This window comes from Astatotilapia calliptera, chromosome 15, assembly GCF_900246225.1.
Source record: "Astatotilapia calliptera chromosome 15, fAstCal1.2, whole genome shotgun sequence".
NCBI lineage: Eukaryota > Metazoa > Chordata > Actinopteri > Cichliformes > Cichlidae > Astatotilapia > Astatotilapia calliptera.
Genome location: NC_039316.1, coordinates 7304620 through 7324145, shown reverse-complemented (window position 1 = coordinate 7324145; position 19526 = coordinate 7304620). Strand labels below are relative to the sequence as shown.

At 39.9% G+C, this 19526-nt stretch overlaps 1 protein-coding gene across 4 annotated transcripts in view; it reads left to right on the top strand.

Annotated features, from left to right (window-relative positions):
- The first annotated feature begins 2064 nt into the window (after positions 1–2064).
- The window catches only part of LOC113037539 (low density lipoprotein receptor adapter protein 1), a 50255-nt gene continuing 32793 nt past the window's right edge, over positions 2065–19526 (top strand). For 2 of the 4 annotated variants that reach the window (XM_026194763.1, XM_026194761.1), the window contains exons 1-2: positions 2067–2789; positions 4813–4875. In XM_026194763.1, the coding sequence (XP_026050548.1) occupies positions 2768–2789; positions 4813–4875 (85 nt within the window). In that variant the 5' untranslated portion in view covers positions 2067–2767. Of the gene's footprint in view, positions 2790–4812; positions 4876–19526 lie in introns of all 4 variants that reach the window. The other 2 variants (XM_026194762.1, XM_026194760.1) reach the window with 2 other exon arrangements.

Sequence of the window (19526 nt, the reverse complement as noted above, 5' to 3'; positions counted from 1 at the left end):
AACAACAAATTTCATGTTCTCTATGTCTCAAAAATTATTTTTCTTTGGTACAAGTACTTGTAGTTGTGGTCAGAAGATTACATTAACTCATCCATGGGCATGGATGTTAGGGTAATGTGGTGGCTTTAAATTATTTCTTTGAACTGTTGTACAGCATACATCTTTAATGACTTTTAAAAAAAAAGAAAAAAAGAATTGGGTGTAATTCACACGGGGTTAAAAGTATGCATACTGGCTCAAATATGTACATACACTCACTTAATTTTTGTGGTGGTAAAGGTTCTTCTGTGTCTTTTAACTTGACAAGGCCTAATGAGGCCTAATTCGGCCCCATTAGTCTTTGTTTCTCTTTGCCAGCACAAAAAGAGTTTGTTTGAATAAAACTCAGAAAAATGAATATTTACACAAGTCATGAAGGTCTCTTGGAGCCATTTCAAAACAACTGCAAATTGTAAGATCATCAGTTCAAACTATTGTTTGTAAGTACAAATTATTTGGACCCATCAACACTTTGCCAAAGTATCGAAGAAGACCCAAACTGCCACCCTCAGATGAGAGGAAATTGGTTAGGTTAGTGAGAAACAATCCAAGAACCACAAAAGCTTAAATGTGCCATGAACTGGAAACTGCTGGAACATTGGCGTCACTGTCCATTGTAAAGCAAGTTTTACATCATTATGAGCTGAGAAAGTGCTCATCAAGAAAGAAGCCCCTGCTCCAAAACCAATACTTTAAAGCTCAAATGAAATGAACAAGCCTTCCGGAAAGAGCTTCTGTGATCAGACAAGACAAAGACTGAACTATTTGGCCACAATGACCAGAAGTATGTTTGAGGCGTAAAGGTGAGGCTTTCAAACCTAAGAACTATACACCAACTGTCAAGCATGGTGCTGGTAGCATCATGTGCTGGGGTTGTTTTGCTATTAGTGGTACTGATCCATTGTACAGTGGATGGAATAATTAGGAAGGGGGACTACTTTCAAAGTCTTCAACATCACCTCACATTAACAGCTAAGCAGTTAAAACTCGGATACAGTTGAGTGCTTCAATAGAACAATGATCCATACACACATCAGAATTGTTTTTTTGAATGGACAAAGCAGGCTAACTGGAAGGCTTCTGGAATGGCCTTTTGAAAACCTCGACTTTCAGCCCTGTTGAAAATGTGTCCACCACACTTAAAAGCTTGGTCCATGGTAGGAAACCAGACAATTTAAATGAAATTGTGCCAAGAAGAGTCATCAAATATCCAGCTAGACTTTTGCTGATGACCACCAAAAATATGTGGTCAAAGTATACAAAGCTGTATGTATACTTTTGACCCTGTGTGAATTACAGAAAATCTTCTTTCTCTTAGAGAAAAGAGAAAGCAATTCAAACTTGTGTACCCAGTTCTTGTTTTTATAGCCATTTAAGATATATGCTGTTTAAAGAAATCATTAAATTCTCCAAATTAGCATGACAAGCATGACCTTCATGCCGATGATCTGCACATATAAACTTCTGACCACAACTGTAGACCATTGTGTCTTAATATTGCATAATCACATATGAAACAAATGTTTGTAAATGTTATGATTGTTATTTGGTATTGGGAAATATATGAAACCTGGGCAGAACACATCAAAGACAGATATTTGCTTATGTTAAAGGTACACCAGTGGATTTTAGCCCCTTGCATTAAAAAATGCACAATATGCTGACTTTAACTAATGAAATTACAGGTGTAAGAGTAAGTAAAGTGTTAAATTTAATGGAATCTGGTTAAATAAAATATACGTGGTTGGTATACGTTTAGTTTTATTAAATAAAAAAACCTTTAATTTTATATATTTCGGTTTCATTTTACATTTAGAGTGCAGAATTTTTATCCTTTTGTCTTGAGATCTTTTAAAACTAAAGCACTTTCTCCGTGCCATTTAAATTTTAGTGACATTTTAATCTGTTTACAATCTTACTAAATGTTGTCGAGTAGGTGAAGATGTCACAGCAGTTATTACAAGAAAATTGCAATATCGAGCTACAATCGAAAGATGGCGCCAGAATACCAACAAATTATTTATTATTTCGACTTTTGACTACTTTTGTTACTTTGTTTATTATTAACAAGAAACATAGACGGACATGTGGAAAAAACATTAAAGAAAACAGAAGGCAGAAAATGGTCAGCAGTAGCTAATGATTTTATCACCACCCTTAAATAAAACTGTAGGGTTGTTTCTAGTCAAGATTAAAATATTAAACATGGTAAAGGGCTAAATGACTTTATTTGATAATTAAAAAAATAAAACTAAGAGAAAAAGAAACCATGGTAACAATGGGCCCACCACTGATCAATAACCCGCAAGAAATCCTATGAGACAGAAAGTGCAGTTGTAAGCTCATTAGGCATAAACTCATTAGTGTGTTTAAGTCCTCGGTACACACATTAGACTGTAATGACTTTTTTCATTAAGGTCACTCCCTCTCACCGAAGGAAGCTCGTGAAGGTTAGAAGGACACGCCCTCAACTTTGGAAACGGTGCAGTGGACTCGTGTGTGCCCTCAGCCGCTCACATTATCACTTGGGAAAGAGAGAGAGAGGTAAAGACAGAGAGAGAGAGAACGAGGAAGAGAGGCTCGGGGCTGGAACTTGAATCTGTGTCCTATCTCCCTCGCCTTTTTCCTTTCCGGCGTATCCGCCATCGAGCGCAGGCTGTTCCGTCTTTTCCTCCCTGTGGTCCGGTGACTGGGGAATCCACCTGCCGGAGAGCAGACACACCTCGTGATGGATGCCCTGAAATCTGCCGGTGTTCCAGATCAACTGGCGTTTAGATCAACTGGCGTTGGTCGAACAGATGTGTGGCAGTCTTGCGTTTCAGGAGCTCCTACCGACAAACCAGCAAAAAAACACCAAATGTGTCATCTGTGACACTTGTGAGGTTATCTCAAACACACTCCGTCAGTCTTGATGCTGTTGAACAACAAAATGTTTAAAAATGTGGCGAGTTTACCTGGTGATATCCTCATGCGCGACGCGATCGCGAAAACAGCAAACAAGTAACACCACGCCGTTGTTGTTCACAGGACAGCAAGAGTAAACGATCGGGAGACCCTTGTCGTCGTTATCGTTCCACTCGCACGGTTTATTTCACCGAATTCAGCGTTTTTGCTTCACAACTAAAGCGAGCAGTTTGCTCTGTGCACCAACATGGACTCGAGTCAACCAGCGCCACCTCTGGCCAAGTGCCACAGCCTACAGCCAGATCAACCTGTGACACACATCTGCACCACGTTTGAATTCGTGTCATGCACATTTGTACCTTTCAATTGTGTGTTTGTGCGTCATGCAAATAAACCTTTGAAAAGAATGAAATGATATCATATATTCCTTATTGGCCTACATTTGTACAAAATTCCAAATTATATACACAAAGTCATAGAAATCACCACTCCAATTGGTCATCATGATTTTAATATTCTCTTTTTCCATAACAATGAAATACGCCTTGGACAAATATGACACATCAATATTTCATTAGTGTTGTAACATCACATGTCGCTAGCATAGTCTGTCTGTGTCTTTTCCCTGAAAATGAATATTTCCAGCCAATATAGGCAATTCATCAACATGGCTGGAGTTATATACAGTCTGTATAAGTGTGGTTAATCTAATGAAGATTTGTAAGGAGACGGCAGTTACTGTGAATCCACAGCAGTTACACAGTGATTAGTAATAAACAGCCAGTGAGAGTGAGTGGATATGACTGTTCCCACCACTAACACATGACCATAGCCCACTACTAGATTAACTTGTGACACATCTGCACCTGCTGCTATGATCACAGTGAGTAGAGGCTGAGTGGCTGCACTTACCCCTGGTACATCCAAATCTGCCCACAAACATGTTGAAAGATGCAATGCCAGCAATGTGGATTGTCAACACTGAAAACAATCAGTAAGCAAAGACAACAGGGATCACTTTTTTCTGTTTATTTAGCACCCACAACATTTGTAGTCGCCTTCTGCACAGGGGAAGTCCACACACACTGTGTGGTACCACTTTCCACAGAAGGTGCAATCTGCAAGATTGAATGAGATTGTCAGAGTCATTGTCTGGCTGTTTATTACTAATCACCTGCTGTACATTCACAGTAACTGCCATCTCCTTACAAATGTTTATTAGATTGACCACACTTATGCAGACTGTATATCACAACCAACTCTAACATGTTTGTTTGCAGAGGGAAGACACAGACAGACTACGCTAACGACATGTGATGTTACAACACTGGTGAAATATTAGTGTGTTCACGACATTTTTCGTATGGGCAAAAGTATTGATATCAGGATGGTGATTCTTATGTGTATGTCATTTGGCATTTTGTACAAATGTAGGCTGATATTAAATACATGATATCATTTCATTCATTTCAAAGGTTTGTTTGCATGACGCACAAACACACAATTGAAAGGTACAAATGTGCATGACACGAATTCAAACGTGGTGCAGATGTGTGTCACAGGTTGATCTGGCTGTAGGCTGTGGCACTTGGCCAGAGGTGGCGCTGGTTGACTCGAGTCCATGTTGGTGCACAGAGCAAACTGCTCGCTTTAGTTGTGAAGCAAAAACGCTGAATTCGGTGAAATAAACCGTGCGAGTGGAACGATAACGACGACAAGGGTCTCCCGATCGTTTACTCTTGCTGTCCTGTGAACAACAACGGCGTGGTGTTACTTGTTTGCTGTTTTCGCGATCGCGTCGCGCATGAGGATATCACCAGGTAAACTCGCCACATTTTTAAACATTTTGTTGTTCAACAGCATCAAGAGGCAGAGCGATTATCAAGAGCCCGGGAGTTCCGCGGCACACATGGGGAACTTCAAAACACGAAAGTGAGTGAGATGATACAAATGTTTGGAAACGGTTACAGTTTTGCAAAGATTCTTTTTTTTTCTTCATGTGGCGTAGCGGCAGCATCATCTGTCAGATTGGGAGTATGAAAGGAGGGCAGTGTGTGCCTCTGGCTGCTCGCAGCAAGCTAGTGGACTTGTTGTTTTATTGCTCGGGCGCTTTTGTTTGTCCTTCTGCCAAATCTAAGCGCCATAGCTGTACAGTTACAAGCTGTTTTATTATGCTGTTGACTCTGAGCTGTCACATAATAAGAAACACAAGCACAGTCCTGTCACTTTTACTGTGTGATATGGAGCTAATGCTGCCAGAAGCCCCATACCAACATAAATGGCTACTTAGAGCCAGTATTTCTTCATTACCAGTTTAAACAAGTTAAACTAAAATCTAAATAGCTGCTGTTCTTGTTTTTTAGTTAAATATATTAAAGCTTTATACTGTTTGAAACTCTGAAACATTCACTTTGGGATCTTAGGACTCTTTCTTTTCGGCATTTTCCCCATTGGATTCGCTTAATCTAGTAATATGTACAATAATTGATAGATTAATTGAGAACGCTAGCATAAGAGCTTTACAGGTTTTCCACCTAGCTGCGTTTTACAGCCATCTACACTCACCTACCACTTCATTAGGTACACCTGCTTAACTTTGCATAAATGCAAATCTGTAATCAGCCAATCACATGGCAGCAACTCAGTGCATGTAGTCAAGACAACCTGCTGAAGTTCAAAATGAGCATCTGATTGGAGAATAAGGGTGATTTAAGCGACTTGGTTGGTGCCAAACCTGCTGCTCTGAGTATTTTATAAACTGCTGATCTGTTGGGCTTTTTCCAGCAAATATCTCTTGGGTTTTATAGAGAATGGTGTGAAAATGAGAAGCTACCTAGTGAGCTGCAGTTCTCTGGGAAGTTTGCTTCAGAGGAGAATAGCTACACTGCTTTGAGCTGTTAGGATGGCAATGGTAACGTAAATGACCTTTTATTATAACAGTAAAGCACTTTTAGGGTGTGAAACAGGAGATTCACATTGTGGATGTGCAGCTGAATTAAATCTACAGGAACTGTGTGATGCTATCATGTCAACATGGACTAAAATCTCAGAGGAATGTGTCCGGCACCTTGTTGGATCTGTGACACAAAGAATTTAGGTAGCTCTGAAGGCAAAAGAGAGTCCAACCTGGCACTAAGAAGGTAAAACAAATGATGAGGTATTTTGATTCCTATATATCTATCAGATGTTCTCTGCTATCACAGGCATATTCATAACAGTGTATTATTAGTAACATACTACAATGCAATTGTAATTGTAATGCAATCTTTATTTTAATGGAAAATATTCCAAAAAAATAAATAAAAATAAGGTAAGCTATTTGTTAATTTGTAAAGTAGGTTCCTACACAGTTCGTAAACTATGATCTCATCACTTTTATATATGTAGTTATAGATAATAAACAAATAAATCCGCTGATAAATCAATACTGCAACTTTGTACTTTGTAAAATCAGGATGAACATTCGGCCATCAATCAGTAGTGAAAACTGCAGGGATTTTATAGAGATTACAATACAGATTACTGAAACACCTAATCAAAGTTAAGCATAGTCCCAGTCTGTTCCTGAGTTATGGAGCTGAATAATGCCCGTGTTTGTAGGGACACTATAATAACACAGAAAGTTGACCTTTGACCCTTTGCTTGTAAAATCTCCTCACTTCATTGTTGTATCCTGTTAGATATTTTCATGAAATCTTGTCATAAGTAGCACATTAATTCTTGAGTTACAGTCACAATGCGTTTTGGGAGGTCACAGTGACCTTGAGATGCTAATCAGTGCTCATCCTATGGTCCAAGTTCATCCTTTGGTGCTTAATGGGAAAAAAAATCAATCAAGGTGTTCAAAAAAGTGAAAATAGGTTGGGGATAAGGGCAGACTGGCAACAGCAATCAAATTGCCTCTGGCTATGACTATCTTAGTTAAAAGTAGCATGGTATTCATTTGTTGCAGGTAGAACTGAGGACTATACTAAGATTTAATCCTACTAAGATCTAATTAAAGGTCTAGGTTAGTTTTTCTGTTGAACACACTTCAGCTGTCTAATAAGATTATACAGCTACTTAAAAAATATAAAAATGAAACCAATTTTTCAGCGAGTTTCATCCACAGAGGTCGACCAATTATCATTCGACGAAGATAAATGAATATGCAACAAACACATCTTTAATAATTGAGCTGAATTTACATCATAATTCTCAGTTATTGGTTTTTCAAAAAGTTTTTTTGACCATATTCAATATGCAATGTTGCTTAAGGACAACTACAGTGCGAAGTACAGGAGGTTTTGAGTGCTGAGTGAGGGGTCAGAGCAGCAAACCTTGTCACACCATCAGTGACAGACTGCCTTGCAGCCTGCAGCCCTGCTGTAACACAAATGTGTCAAGCGCCGTCTTGAACGCTCCCTCCTCTCTGCTACTTTGCCTGTGAGCTTCCCACTGCAATAAATGGTAGCATGCTGGTTATGCTTCATCCAAAATTCCTACTTAGTGCCAGCTTTCATTAAACATGACTGATTAATTTCACAGCCAGCAAGATGTTCTTAGTTTCTTCTGCTCTGTTGGACATGTTCTACATAAATTATTGAATGCCCGAACATAAATCTGTTGGATTTGGGCTTTCATGATTGTCTCTGGTTGCTTTAAATGCATTTTGTTTCTCAGCTCGAGCACAAAATGACAGTTTTAAGTGGCGGCTTGTCTCAAATAAGTGCTTGGGTTTGTCAGCTTCTCATAACTGCTGGGCTAAAACTTTTGATTGTGCACAAACAGTGAGGGATTTAAAAAAAAAAAATCATAATTTTCCACGTCACAATACTCTGCGCATCAACCGCGCTGACTTTTGATGACAAACAAACCATCAGCGTGTCATTTTGAAAGACATCGATTGTGACACATTGTTAGCAGAAGCCCCTGCATTGTGCTTTTCTTCTCTTATTGTTGTTGCCAGTGAGAGAGATAAGAAAAGGCAGAGTGACACTGCCAGAGCAGAATCCAGCTGGATTTCGGCACCTGATGACAGAAGCAGTTTGTGTCTCAGAAACACCGCAGAGATCAGGCTGGGAAAACATGTGAACGCAGCAGTGAGGAAATGGTGCAGGCAGTAAGAGCGGCTGTTGATATCCAGATGCTACTTAAGCAGGCAAAGTGGAGAGAGGACAGTGTCTGTATGGCAGCATGTGGCAATGCGTCAGAGCTGCCTGTCGGAATTTAAATAAGGTAACATCGCAGCCGGTTGGCACTTTCACACACATTAGGTGTGGTTAAGTTTGAAAGAGAGTGATGAATTATTTGTGTGCTGACAGCCAACTGAAAGTGCATGTGGAGCGTGGATGGTAAGTCACTGTGGATAAATAATCACTTTTAAGGACAATATTTAGTTAATTTAGGTAAGAGTTGGTTTTAACCCCTTAAGCCCCAGCGCCCCCTGATACGGGGGGCAAAGGCAGGAGATCAGTTAAGCTTGGGGCTTAATAGGTTAAATGAGACTCCAGTGTGAAGGTGGAATGAGACAGAGGAATTTAATTGGATGATCACTTGTGTCTGGAGTGTTACACTGATTAATTTAATTGCCTCCTGACCTCTAATTGTCCACCACTGTAAGGTTACACTTAACTTACCGCCCCTCCCTGAGCCTGGTTCTCCCGGAGGTTTCTTCCTGCTAAAAGGGAGTTTTTCCTTCCCACTGTCGCCAAAGTGCTTGCTCATAGAGGGTCATTTGATTGTTGGATTTTTCTCTGTATGTATTATTGTAGGGTCTACCTTACAATATAAAGCACCTTGAGGCGACTGTTGTTATGATTGGCGCTATATAAATAAAATTGAATTGAAAAAACTGAATTGAATTACCCTTTTGAAATTGTGTGGTTCTCTTTTAATACACCCTATATAACAAAAATTTATTTATTTATTTTATTACAAGTGGTCAATATGTCCCCCTCTGGATATATGTCCATGTGGTAGTCAAACCCGTCCCACACTTTTGCGAGCATTTCTGGAGTCACTGTGGCCACTGCTACCTACCATCAACCATGTGAAAGTCACGAACCCCCTCTGTGAATAGCTGTGGAATTAAAGCACTTTAAAATTTTATATATATATAACATATTTATAGGTTTCTATGAAATGAGGAGTGAACACTCTTTTCATTAGTAAACCAAAAAGACAAAAACAATGCATAATAACAATTTTATTTTTAACCAGCCACCTTAATAAACCTTATTAAAATAAAGTGATCTATTTGCTCCACCTTAAATGTAGTCAGTCTTTAGTCCTTTAGCAAGTGGAAAACTGACATGTGCAGCACTTTCTAGTCGCCCACTGTGGCTGCCCATTGTCATCTGTTGAGGTCAAAGCCACTGGCAGCATGGAAGAGGACACAGCATGTACCCTGAGTACAGGCCGTCCCTTTGCATCACGTCACACAGTAGCAGTACAGACCTTTCCTGTGTCTTAGAAGTCACACACACTTGCCCTTGGCACTAAAGGATGTCCCTGCTGCATCAGTTCAAAATGCTGTGACTGGAGGAGACTGAGCTGAAGCCAAGCAAGATTGTGTAATTTGCTTTAGTATTGCATTTTATAAGTGCTTTTTGTAACGGAGCATATCTTCTTTTTTGCTGCGTAGCTGTGGGACCAATGTGAGAAGAAGAAAACAGAAGACAACAAGCATCTTTAACAAAATCTCTGGTGTCTCAAGCCCTGTGGCTTTGAAGAAACTGTCAGAATATGCAATTTGTTTCCTGTGCTTTGCAGTTTGGATCATAGCTCGATCTGAAGTTGGTGGACTCAGGAGTCATTAGGTTCAATCTCTGGCTGTGCATATAGCCCTTGGTTATATTGAACCTGACAGGGGCTTGACTGAATGTCATCCAGGAGACACTGGTGTCAGTTAACAGTGTCCTGAAGGAGCAATTATCTCTCAGTGGCTCATTAAGACTCAGGAACCCGTGACCTAGAGAGATAGCAGTGAGGAGGAAGAGGAAACATAGTCCCCCTCCACCATTAAGGAAGAATTGAGTGTCAATAAAGGGCTGAAGACCAGAATTAGTAAAGATCAATTTACAGAGGGTTCCCACGATCTGAATGTGATAAATAAGATGACGAATTAGTGACTGATTGAGCAGTCAGAGCTGTGTTAGGATCCAGAAATAAGTACTAGTAATGTAACTTTATTAGGTACTAATTACATTATATGGTGTTATCTAAGGAGCTTGCATAGACAAGCGACTGGACTTTAAGTTTCTTAAAGACAACTGAAAAAACTTCTTTAGTTTCAAGACTAAAAAAGAGCTCAGCCAGGAGGAGCTCAAAAGCACCTTGATGATTCCTAAAACTTCTGGAAAAATATTCTTTGAACCGATAAGATCAAAACTAAACTTTTTACAAGGTTTGAGTGTGGTTACATCTGCATGGAACTAACACAGCATTTTATAAAAAGACCATCATAGTACCAGTCAAACATGGTGGCGATAGTGTGATGGTCCAGGGCTGCTTTGTTGTTTCAGAACCTAGACAGTCCATGAATTCTGCTCTCTACCAGAAAATCCTGAAGGAGAATGTCTGGCCATCAGTTCATGGCGTGAAGCTCAAGTGGAGCTTTTTAGGAAGTTATGCTGCAGGACGATGATGCAAAACACACAACATCAACAAAACAACAAAACCAAAATTATGATTGGCCTAATAAAATTCTAGATTTTATTCATGCCTAAAATATGTTTTCATTGCACTGTAACTAAACTAAACTAGTTATATTTTAATACCAGATGTAGCCATGTGGCTATCCCTGTGTGTGATCAGGTTTTAAACATGACTCTTGACCCTGATACAGCACAACATTGGCAGTGCTAAAACTATTTATAAATTAAATAGTCAACAGCAACATGTTTTTGGAAAAAGTCAGTGTACTTGGCTTTAGATAATGCAGTCCTGACAGTAAACCAGTACAAATATGTCTGTAGACTGCATGGATTCAATGCACTGGCTACTTCAGTGTAGAGACCTGATTCATTTAACATGACATCTTTAGGAAAGGTTGTATTAGCATAAAGTACACAACCAGCACTGTCCCATTTACTGTTGCACTAAAAAACATCATCCACCCAGAAAGAGGCAAATGGAGCAAGAATAGTGCATATATTTAGTCTGACATACAGCCAGATGTTGCTGTGCTTTTGGATTTCTTCTGCTAAAAGTAGAGGCACTCTTATTTCTCTTTGCATTTACTAGGGTTCATGTATAAGCACACAGTGATTTAGAGGATCAGTTAAGCCAGTATATGCCATTAGCTGAGCTTCAGTACATCAGATGATGATTTGAGTGAGCAGATTTCCCACCTATAGTCTGCATAATTCATGTTCACTACTCCTCAGTCCCACCAGTCGCATGCTGATGATAGATTAGATGATAAAAAGCTGCTAATGAGTTTTTACAGGGCGTGCTTTAAGGCAAGAAACCTGTCTAATGGATTTTTTATTTCAAAAATTAGTACTATCTAAGTTGTGAGCTATTATTTGCAGTAAAGATTTTAAATTATTTAACCCACTGTGTGTCTAACTGAACCCACACTGTGACTGAAAATAGGATCTCATTGTGTTTCTTGTAATTTCAGCTAACGGCTTTATAAAGTCTTTGATTTAAAAAGAAATTGAACAGACATATTTTTTCTTTTTGAATGTGTTTTTTAAATTTTATTTACAACCATGTTTCAAACACAAATCAGTGCTGTTTAGTTGCATAGATAACAGCAGAGATGTTTTTGTCTGAGTGTCTTTTCAAGCATTCCACTTCAGAAGGGAAATGCACGAGCTCTATCGCCCCAGCAGTCTGATTAGTGGGATTACTGTCAAAAGCACAGAGACCTATCTCACAGTTCTGCATAGCCTTTTTCCGCTACAGTTTGTTTGAATTTTTTTTCCTGCATTGTTTTATGAGGAAACTGACAAAAAATATATATATATAAATGCCATGTTGTGTTAGAAATTTTATTTTAGGCTTCTAGTAGCAAATACCCTGGTGCTTGGCGTGTGACCTTTTTAGCCATGCTTGCAGTGAGAGTCTAAAGGGACGCCTACACAGGAAGAGACTGGCAGGCATGTGGCAACCAGAGACCACAGAATGTCACTGAAATTCAGTGACTTGTAGCGACAATGGGAGAAAAAAAATGTCAGTGTCATGAAGCAGCTGGTCGCTAAATAAAACTCCTCAACTCTGAGGCAAAATAATTGAGTAATCTGAAGAGTTGTTGACTAGCAACCGGCTGTCATCACGTTCTAGATGGTGAAAAATGAAAGTATCAGTCCACTATTTTTGTTCTGGCTAAAATATCTCAATAACTACTTTATGGATGAAATGTTATTGTTCTTGGCACCCACAAGAGGATGAATCACTTTGCTGATCCGAAGCCTTTCTGTGTTATACCAGGCCATGGCACGTCAAAATTTTCCATTGTACTGTGTTCAGCTGTTTGTTAAAACAAATATCTAATCAGCCAATCACTTGGGAGCAACTCTATTCAATCAGACATGTAGACATGGTTAAGACGACCTGCTGAAGTTGAAACTGAGCATCAGAATGGAGAGGGAAGCTGATTAAAGTGACTTTGAATGGGACATGCTTGTTGGTGCCAGGCAGACTAGTTTGAGTATCTCAGAAACTGCTGATCTACTGGGACTTTCTCACAAGGCGGCTGCAGTGATGAGGACCCTGTACCTGCCTGTCGTAGTAAAGAGAGAGCTGAGTGTAAAAGCGAAGCTCTTACTTTAGCTGTCGATCTGCATTCCTACCCTCACCTATGGTCACTGTGGGTAGTGACTAAAAGAACGAGATCGCGGATACAAGCGGCAGAAATGAGCTTCCTTTGAAGCCCTCTCCCTTAGAGATAGGGTGAGAAGTAGCGAGAGGGGCTCAGAGTAGAGTCTCTGCTCCTCCACATCGAAAGGAGCCAGTTGAGGCAGTTGAGGCATCTGATGAGGATGCCCCCGGGGCGCCTCCTAGGTGAGGTGTTTCGGGCATGTCCCACCAGGAGGAGGCTCTGGGGCAGACTCAGGACATGCTGGAGAGAGTATATCTCTCGGCTGGCCTGAAAATGCTTTGGTGTTCCCCCAGACAAACTGGAGGAGGTGGCTGGGAAGAGGGAGGTCTGGACTTCTCTGCTTAGGCTGCTGCCCATGCGACCTGGCCCTGTATAAGCAGGAGAAGATGGATGAATGGGTCAGAATATGCATAAATAACATAAAATCAGGTATGCATCGTGGCTGCTGCTGCTGGTGGTGTATTGGTGTGCAAGATATATTTGGGCACATTTTGGGTCCCTCATTGCCACCTGAGCATCATTTAAATGGCTTAAAAGACAAATTAGTTCAATGTACTCAACACAGTCTCCAGATCTCAATCCAACAGAGCACCTTTGTGATGTGGTGGAACAGGAGCTTTGATGTGTGATGCTGTCATCTCTTAGGAATGTTTTCAGGATCTTGTTAAATCTCATTTTTATACTAGCATGGTACAGCTAATAAATGGGGTTGGTAAGTGGCGTGCTAATTTTGTACAAACTAGCAAATATGGGCATGATCTTTGTAAAAATGTTTTGTCCACTTAACACCAGCCTGCAGGCATTGCCGCTGGGAGGATATCGGCACGCTCATTGTTTGCATTTCATTCAAAGCATTGCTTTGCCCTTAGCACAAATTTAGCTCAGAGACATAGAACTGACTGTGTAATATGCTCTTTTGTTTAGTTAGTGTGCATTTTTTTATTTCTGCCTGGTAGTATTAGATAGGGGAAGTACATTTATAAACTAGCATATCCTCCATATTTTTTGCCACTTTGCTTCATCTTCTTGTAAACCCAGTTCAGGCTGCAAAGGTGAAGTTTTGGTCTTCATTTTTCCACAGCCATGAGAATATGCAGTATTAAATGGTTTTGGGATGTTGTCACATGTCACGTGTGATAACCCCCTGTTTGCGGTGGATATTTTGAAACTGAAGGAAGCCTCATTCAAAGATGAGTTGTAGTATTCCACAGCGTAATAATTTCTGTATTAATACTTTAAGGTTTGATTTTTACATATGGTATTATAAATTTTTCGTGAAAGGGTGGTACAGATGTTACCTTTATGTACATTTCTATATGTTGTATCTATTTCAGCCAACATTCAGAAAGTAAATCAGATTTTTCACGACGTTGTTTGTTCGATCTTCCACATGTTGTCTTGTGCCTGTTACATTTGAAGCAAGCAGGTTTATTTTCTTCACTGGTTCACTCCACAAATATTGATTTTTAAAACCTCAGCCTCGTGTTATTAAAAACTGCAGCATATCATATTCTATATTGATTTTCTTTGTGTTGTGTTGTGGCAAGCGTAATGTTTTCTCGTGGTCCACAGTAGAATTTTTGCTATAAATGTTTATGTTTGGTAATTCATTTTTTAAAGCCTTGGGGTTATTAACAGTTTCATCCAGTACATCAGTAATGGCCAAGAGGACATGATTCACTCCCACGTGTCCCCGTTCCCCTTTATAAACAGTAACATGTGCAGCCAAACTACTGTTTTAGTGGCTTAAAGAGAGTTGAATGTTATTCTGTTATTCGATGCATTTTCTCTGGAGTGTTTTTAGCACCAGCAAGGTTCCCTGGCCTGAAGTGAAGAGAATTATGCAACAGAGAGAAACTGAGAGCCCCTATCTCGGGAGAGGTCCTTGTTCACACAGCCGCTATAATGTGCACACGCACTCACACAAATACTGCTTCCTGTTTACTGTGTGAAGTCCAAACATTTGAGCGTTCTGTCTTGTTTGATGCCTGTGACAGGTGTCTATGAAATAGGATATGCTGTCACTCCAGTGTAAGAGTCTTTATCAGCATGTTGTCGATTGTTATTCTGTGTGTGTGTTTGTATGTGTAGGAGAGAGATTAACTATTGCAGATGCATCTTGTGTGTGTGCGTGTGCACGCATGCATATCTTGCTGAACCTGTCCCTCCACTGGAGAGCCAAATCCCATATCTGCTCTGTACCTCTGAAAAATTCAACTCCCCTTACCATTTCTGACACGTCATGTCCCTGCCTGAGCTCAGCACTGAGAGCTGAGGAGCCCACTCCTAAAAATAACCCTATGCTGTCACACTAAAAGGGGAAAACGCCTAACGTCAGCACTGTACAGAAATCCATTCTGTTTGCTGTTATTGAAACAAAGCATCAAAAATCCCAGTAGAAGTTTTATCATAAGACATGTTATCTTGATTTTGCAGTTTATTAAGATGAGCTGGAAGTGTTTAACCCAGCTCAGATAAGTTAGTTATACTTCAGTGGATTCCTCTGATCATACTGGTATTAATTATGGGGCTATCTGATGAATATTGGCTTTAAAAGCTTCTGAAAATTGCTGTTTGATGAATTCTGAATTATTTTACATAATTTTTTTAGGGTTTAAATTATTGAGATCTGTTGTACATCCAAAATTATTTAAATGTTTTTTTTGGGGGGTGGGGTCTTAGAAGATGGCATCTCAAAATGCAACGTAGAAACCAGTGGCTCCTGTTATGCTAGCTACAGCTACTTTTATGCAATCTGTGGTTTTAGAGTTTCCATTTTGAAGGCTTAGGTTCAGCATCTTTGCAGTTATAATCCTGTATAATTAAGGTAAGATAACCATGTTTAGATGGATCAAAACATGGGAAGTCAGCTAATAGCAGTGCGCTACTTAGCATGTGTAGCAAGGTGTGTCCCTGTTCGCTGCGATGTTGATATTTTGATTCAGCACCGAATCACTACTCAAAGTGGCCATGCGACTAATAATATATACCTTTAAGCCTCAATAAAATCTAAACAAAAGAGTTGGAAGAAGAATCAACCCATCTACATTTGCCACAAAGGGGGGAAATTGCTGCTTGAGACTTACTAAGATCTGCTATATCCAGAAGGTTATTTCCACTTGTTTTTCATCTTTGTGCTAAGCTTAGCTTTACAGCTGCTGGCTCTAGCTTTATATTTACTGTAACCATATGACAGCACTATGGCTCTTTTGAAAGCAAAATAAGCTCCAAAATGCAGGAACTGGCCGTCAGTTTTTGTGGCTGGATAATATCAGACTTTCAGCTTCTCCCTTGCCAGAAGGGGTCGCACTGCATGTTTGCTTTGGCAGAGTTTTTACTCCGGATGCTCTTCCTGATGCAACCCCAAAGGGGATTTGTATCTCATGCTGGAATCAAACCAGCGACCTTTTGCTTGCCAAGCGAGTGCACTAACCACTACACAGTTACAGGCACACAAACAAACAGGCAAACACATTAAAAAAATATGACCTTGCCTGTGGAGTGCCTGCAGCATTCTGGAAATCTAGCCAAGGATCTTGAAACTCACAAGTTGATATAAAGGAAAGGCAAAAACGCCAGGAAAATGTATACAGTTGAAATCAGTCGTTTCCAAATGCACAGCTCAAGTACTCACATTGATTATCCCTTTATCTTGTTATCCCAAAGGCGTAACACCCTAGAAGCTGATGTATTTGGTACTTGCCGGACTAACATCCATCAGTCAGATGGAAGGGTCTGAAGTGCTCCACTGCATTAGAAGGGATTCCTGTGAGATGCCCTCATCTATTAAAGGGGTGCAGAGATACACTGTCTTAAATTAGATCAGCAGCTCTCAAAGGTGACTTGTTTTGCTTTGGTGTGATAATGGATGGGAAAAGTAATGACTGCTTTGTTTGTCCCTTGAACTCAGCTTGAGATTAGCACTGGGGAATGTGGGGATTCTAGTTTTCCTCTTTTCATTTGAGTCACAGCCTTAGTCTTGAGTTGAAAACAAAATATTAAATATAAACCTATTATTTCCTGAATAGATTTTCTTTTTGGGAGGCTATTTATAGTTGATGAAGATGTTGAAATGGGAGCTCGAGGACTCCTGGGGGAACAGATTCGTATCAGCGCAGAGAAAATCACGCCCTGTTTGAATTGCTAATGAAAACAATCCTTGTATGGTGCAGAGCGATTATACTTTATGAATAAATGGCCGCGAGGAAATAGCTCCGATATTAAAGTGTCTCTTCTGTTGCTGTGTTAACTTGCCATGACTTTGGAAATGTTTACTTTCCCTCTAGTGAACGTTGATGTAAAATCATTTTATAGGTGATGACAACCATTGTTCTCTCTGTACATAATTATACAGTTAGTAGTTTTCAGTCTGTCCTTTGTGGCTGAGTTTAGTGCTTTCACAAGCAATTGCTACAATCTAAAAAGTTGTAAAGTGGGTGGCTGTAGCTCAGGTGGTAGAGCAGGTCATCTACTGATCGGAAGGTTGGTGGTTCGATTCCCGGCTTCCCCTAGTCTGCATGCCAAATATCCTTGGGCAAGATACTAACCCGAAATTGCTCTCCGATGCATTCATCGGAGTATGAATGTGTGTGAATGTCAGTTGTGCTTGTGCGAATGGGTGTGAATGGGTGAATGCACAAGTTGTGTAAAGCGCTTTGAGTGCTCAGAAGAGTGGAAAAGCGCTATATAAGAACTAGTCCATTTACCATTTTAAAGTAATAAATCTAGGATGCAGTGTTATTTTAGATCCTTGGGTATTGATCGTAGTGGTTCAGACCTGTATGGAAATCACATAATTTAACAGACACAGCGCTCTACATGTATAAACAAGGGTGGATGCGAGTCACTCAGATGATTCAGGGTGTTTCTAATGGACACTTAAAGTGCAAGTCACCTCCATATTTAGTACCCTTCAGTCAATGTTAGACCACAACTCAAGAAACTGTAAACACCCTGTTTGACAAACGAGGGCTGCTCTGTGTTGCATAGTAAGACAACTAATTGAACATTTTAAATGGTGCTTTTCTGACCTAACAGGTGTATCTTTAAGGTCTGATTAAATATGCAAAATTAAAGCTTCTTGATGAATGTTCGGAAACAATCATGGACATACTGTTAAAAACAAAAGTGCAGGGCATGAGTTACATTCTAGACACGAGTGTATCCCATCTTCCTTTCATCTTCCTAGACCTAAGTATCATATTCTCAGTAAAATGAGTGAGAGGGGTTCTTAGAAAGCTGGCTCTAGTGATTATATAAAACAAGCTGCCTGTGAGCTTGGCCGAAGCGAAACGGGACGAAAATCCAGCAGGAGTTTGAAATGTTGAAGCACATTTATTTTCCACCAAACAACTCAATCAACCAGCCGGGGACCAGGATCGGATGGTTTTCATACGAATGTGCAACATATGCACAGCTGCACAGGCAAATCTTCTCGTAGCGAGAAGATAGTGAGACTTTGCTGTTAACAAGTTCTTTGCTGTGAATGGGGAAGGCACATAGTTTGCCAAAGTAAACTACAGGGGAACCACTATAAAAAACCGTTGCTTCAACAAACCTAATCATCTATTTTCCTTCACTTATTCAGTTCAGGGTTGTGCTGGAGCCTATTCCAGCTTTCACAGGGTGAGAGGCAAGGTACACCCTGGACAGGTCATCAGTCTGTCACAGGGCTAACACTGACACAGACAACCAGTCACGCTTGATAAAATTGGAATCACCAATTGGCATAACTCCATGCATGTTATTAGACTGTGAGAGGAAGCTGGAGTACCCACACTGATATGAGGAGAACATGCAAATTTGCACATAAAGACTGGATTTGAACCCAGGACATCCCTGCTGTGATGGGCCAATACTAACCATTGCACCACTGTTTATCAAACATGAGCAATTTAAAGAGGCTAACAAAGACAAAGTGGCTAAAGCTATCCAGAGCTCACAGCCAGCCACAAGCCATTCACTTGGAAGTGAATATAAATAAGTAAATACACTTAGAACAGTAGAACCAAACACACCTGTATCTATACCCCACTTATGTTACCATCCCTGTGAGGAGGCAGAGGTAAGTTTGTTTGTTTCTTCAGGTTAGCATGAGTCTGTAGTTAGCAAGTCTAGCTGACATTAAGCTAAACATACATACATGTAATACAATAATACAGCCGTGTCCCTCCTATGATCAAATGACTCACTGCACTCCAACATACTAGCAATCAATAATATGAAGGATAAACTGCAAAAACATTGTGTGTTCATTTATTCCCAACATGGCAATGTGTATCAATACAGCAGTCCTGAGTGTCAGTGTAGTTTATGCAGTGGTTACTTACATTATCAGTAGCAATATTTTATGGTAATGGAAGCTTGTAATTACGCTGCCCCAAAACAAGTTATAGTTAATGTATTAACATGTAAAAACATGTAAATATAAAGATAAAATGCACACATATAATGATTTTGTGATTTCTGATCAGCAAACAATCCCAACCTCTTTCCAGTACCATTTGTTCCAAATAGATACAGCATGTTGCAACATTTTACGTCTTCTTCCAGAAGAGACAACAGTTACTAGATTAAAATGAATGCTGTTTTCAGTTTTTCTGGTGCCATTACACACTGAATTCTGTATGATGGCATGAATCCATGTGGCTCTTTCTTTCTCTCTCTCTCTCTTTTTTTAATCATTGTCTGCTTATCTGGCTCAGTCCTCCTGCACAGTATCATACCAGCCACACACCAACTGTCACTGTCTGCAGAGTAAATATTAACACAA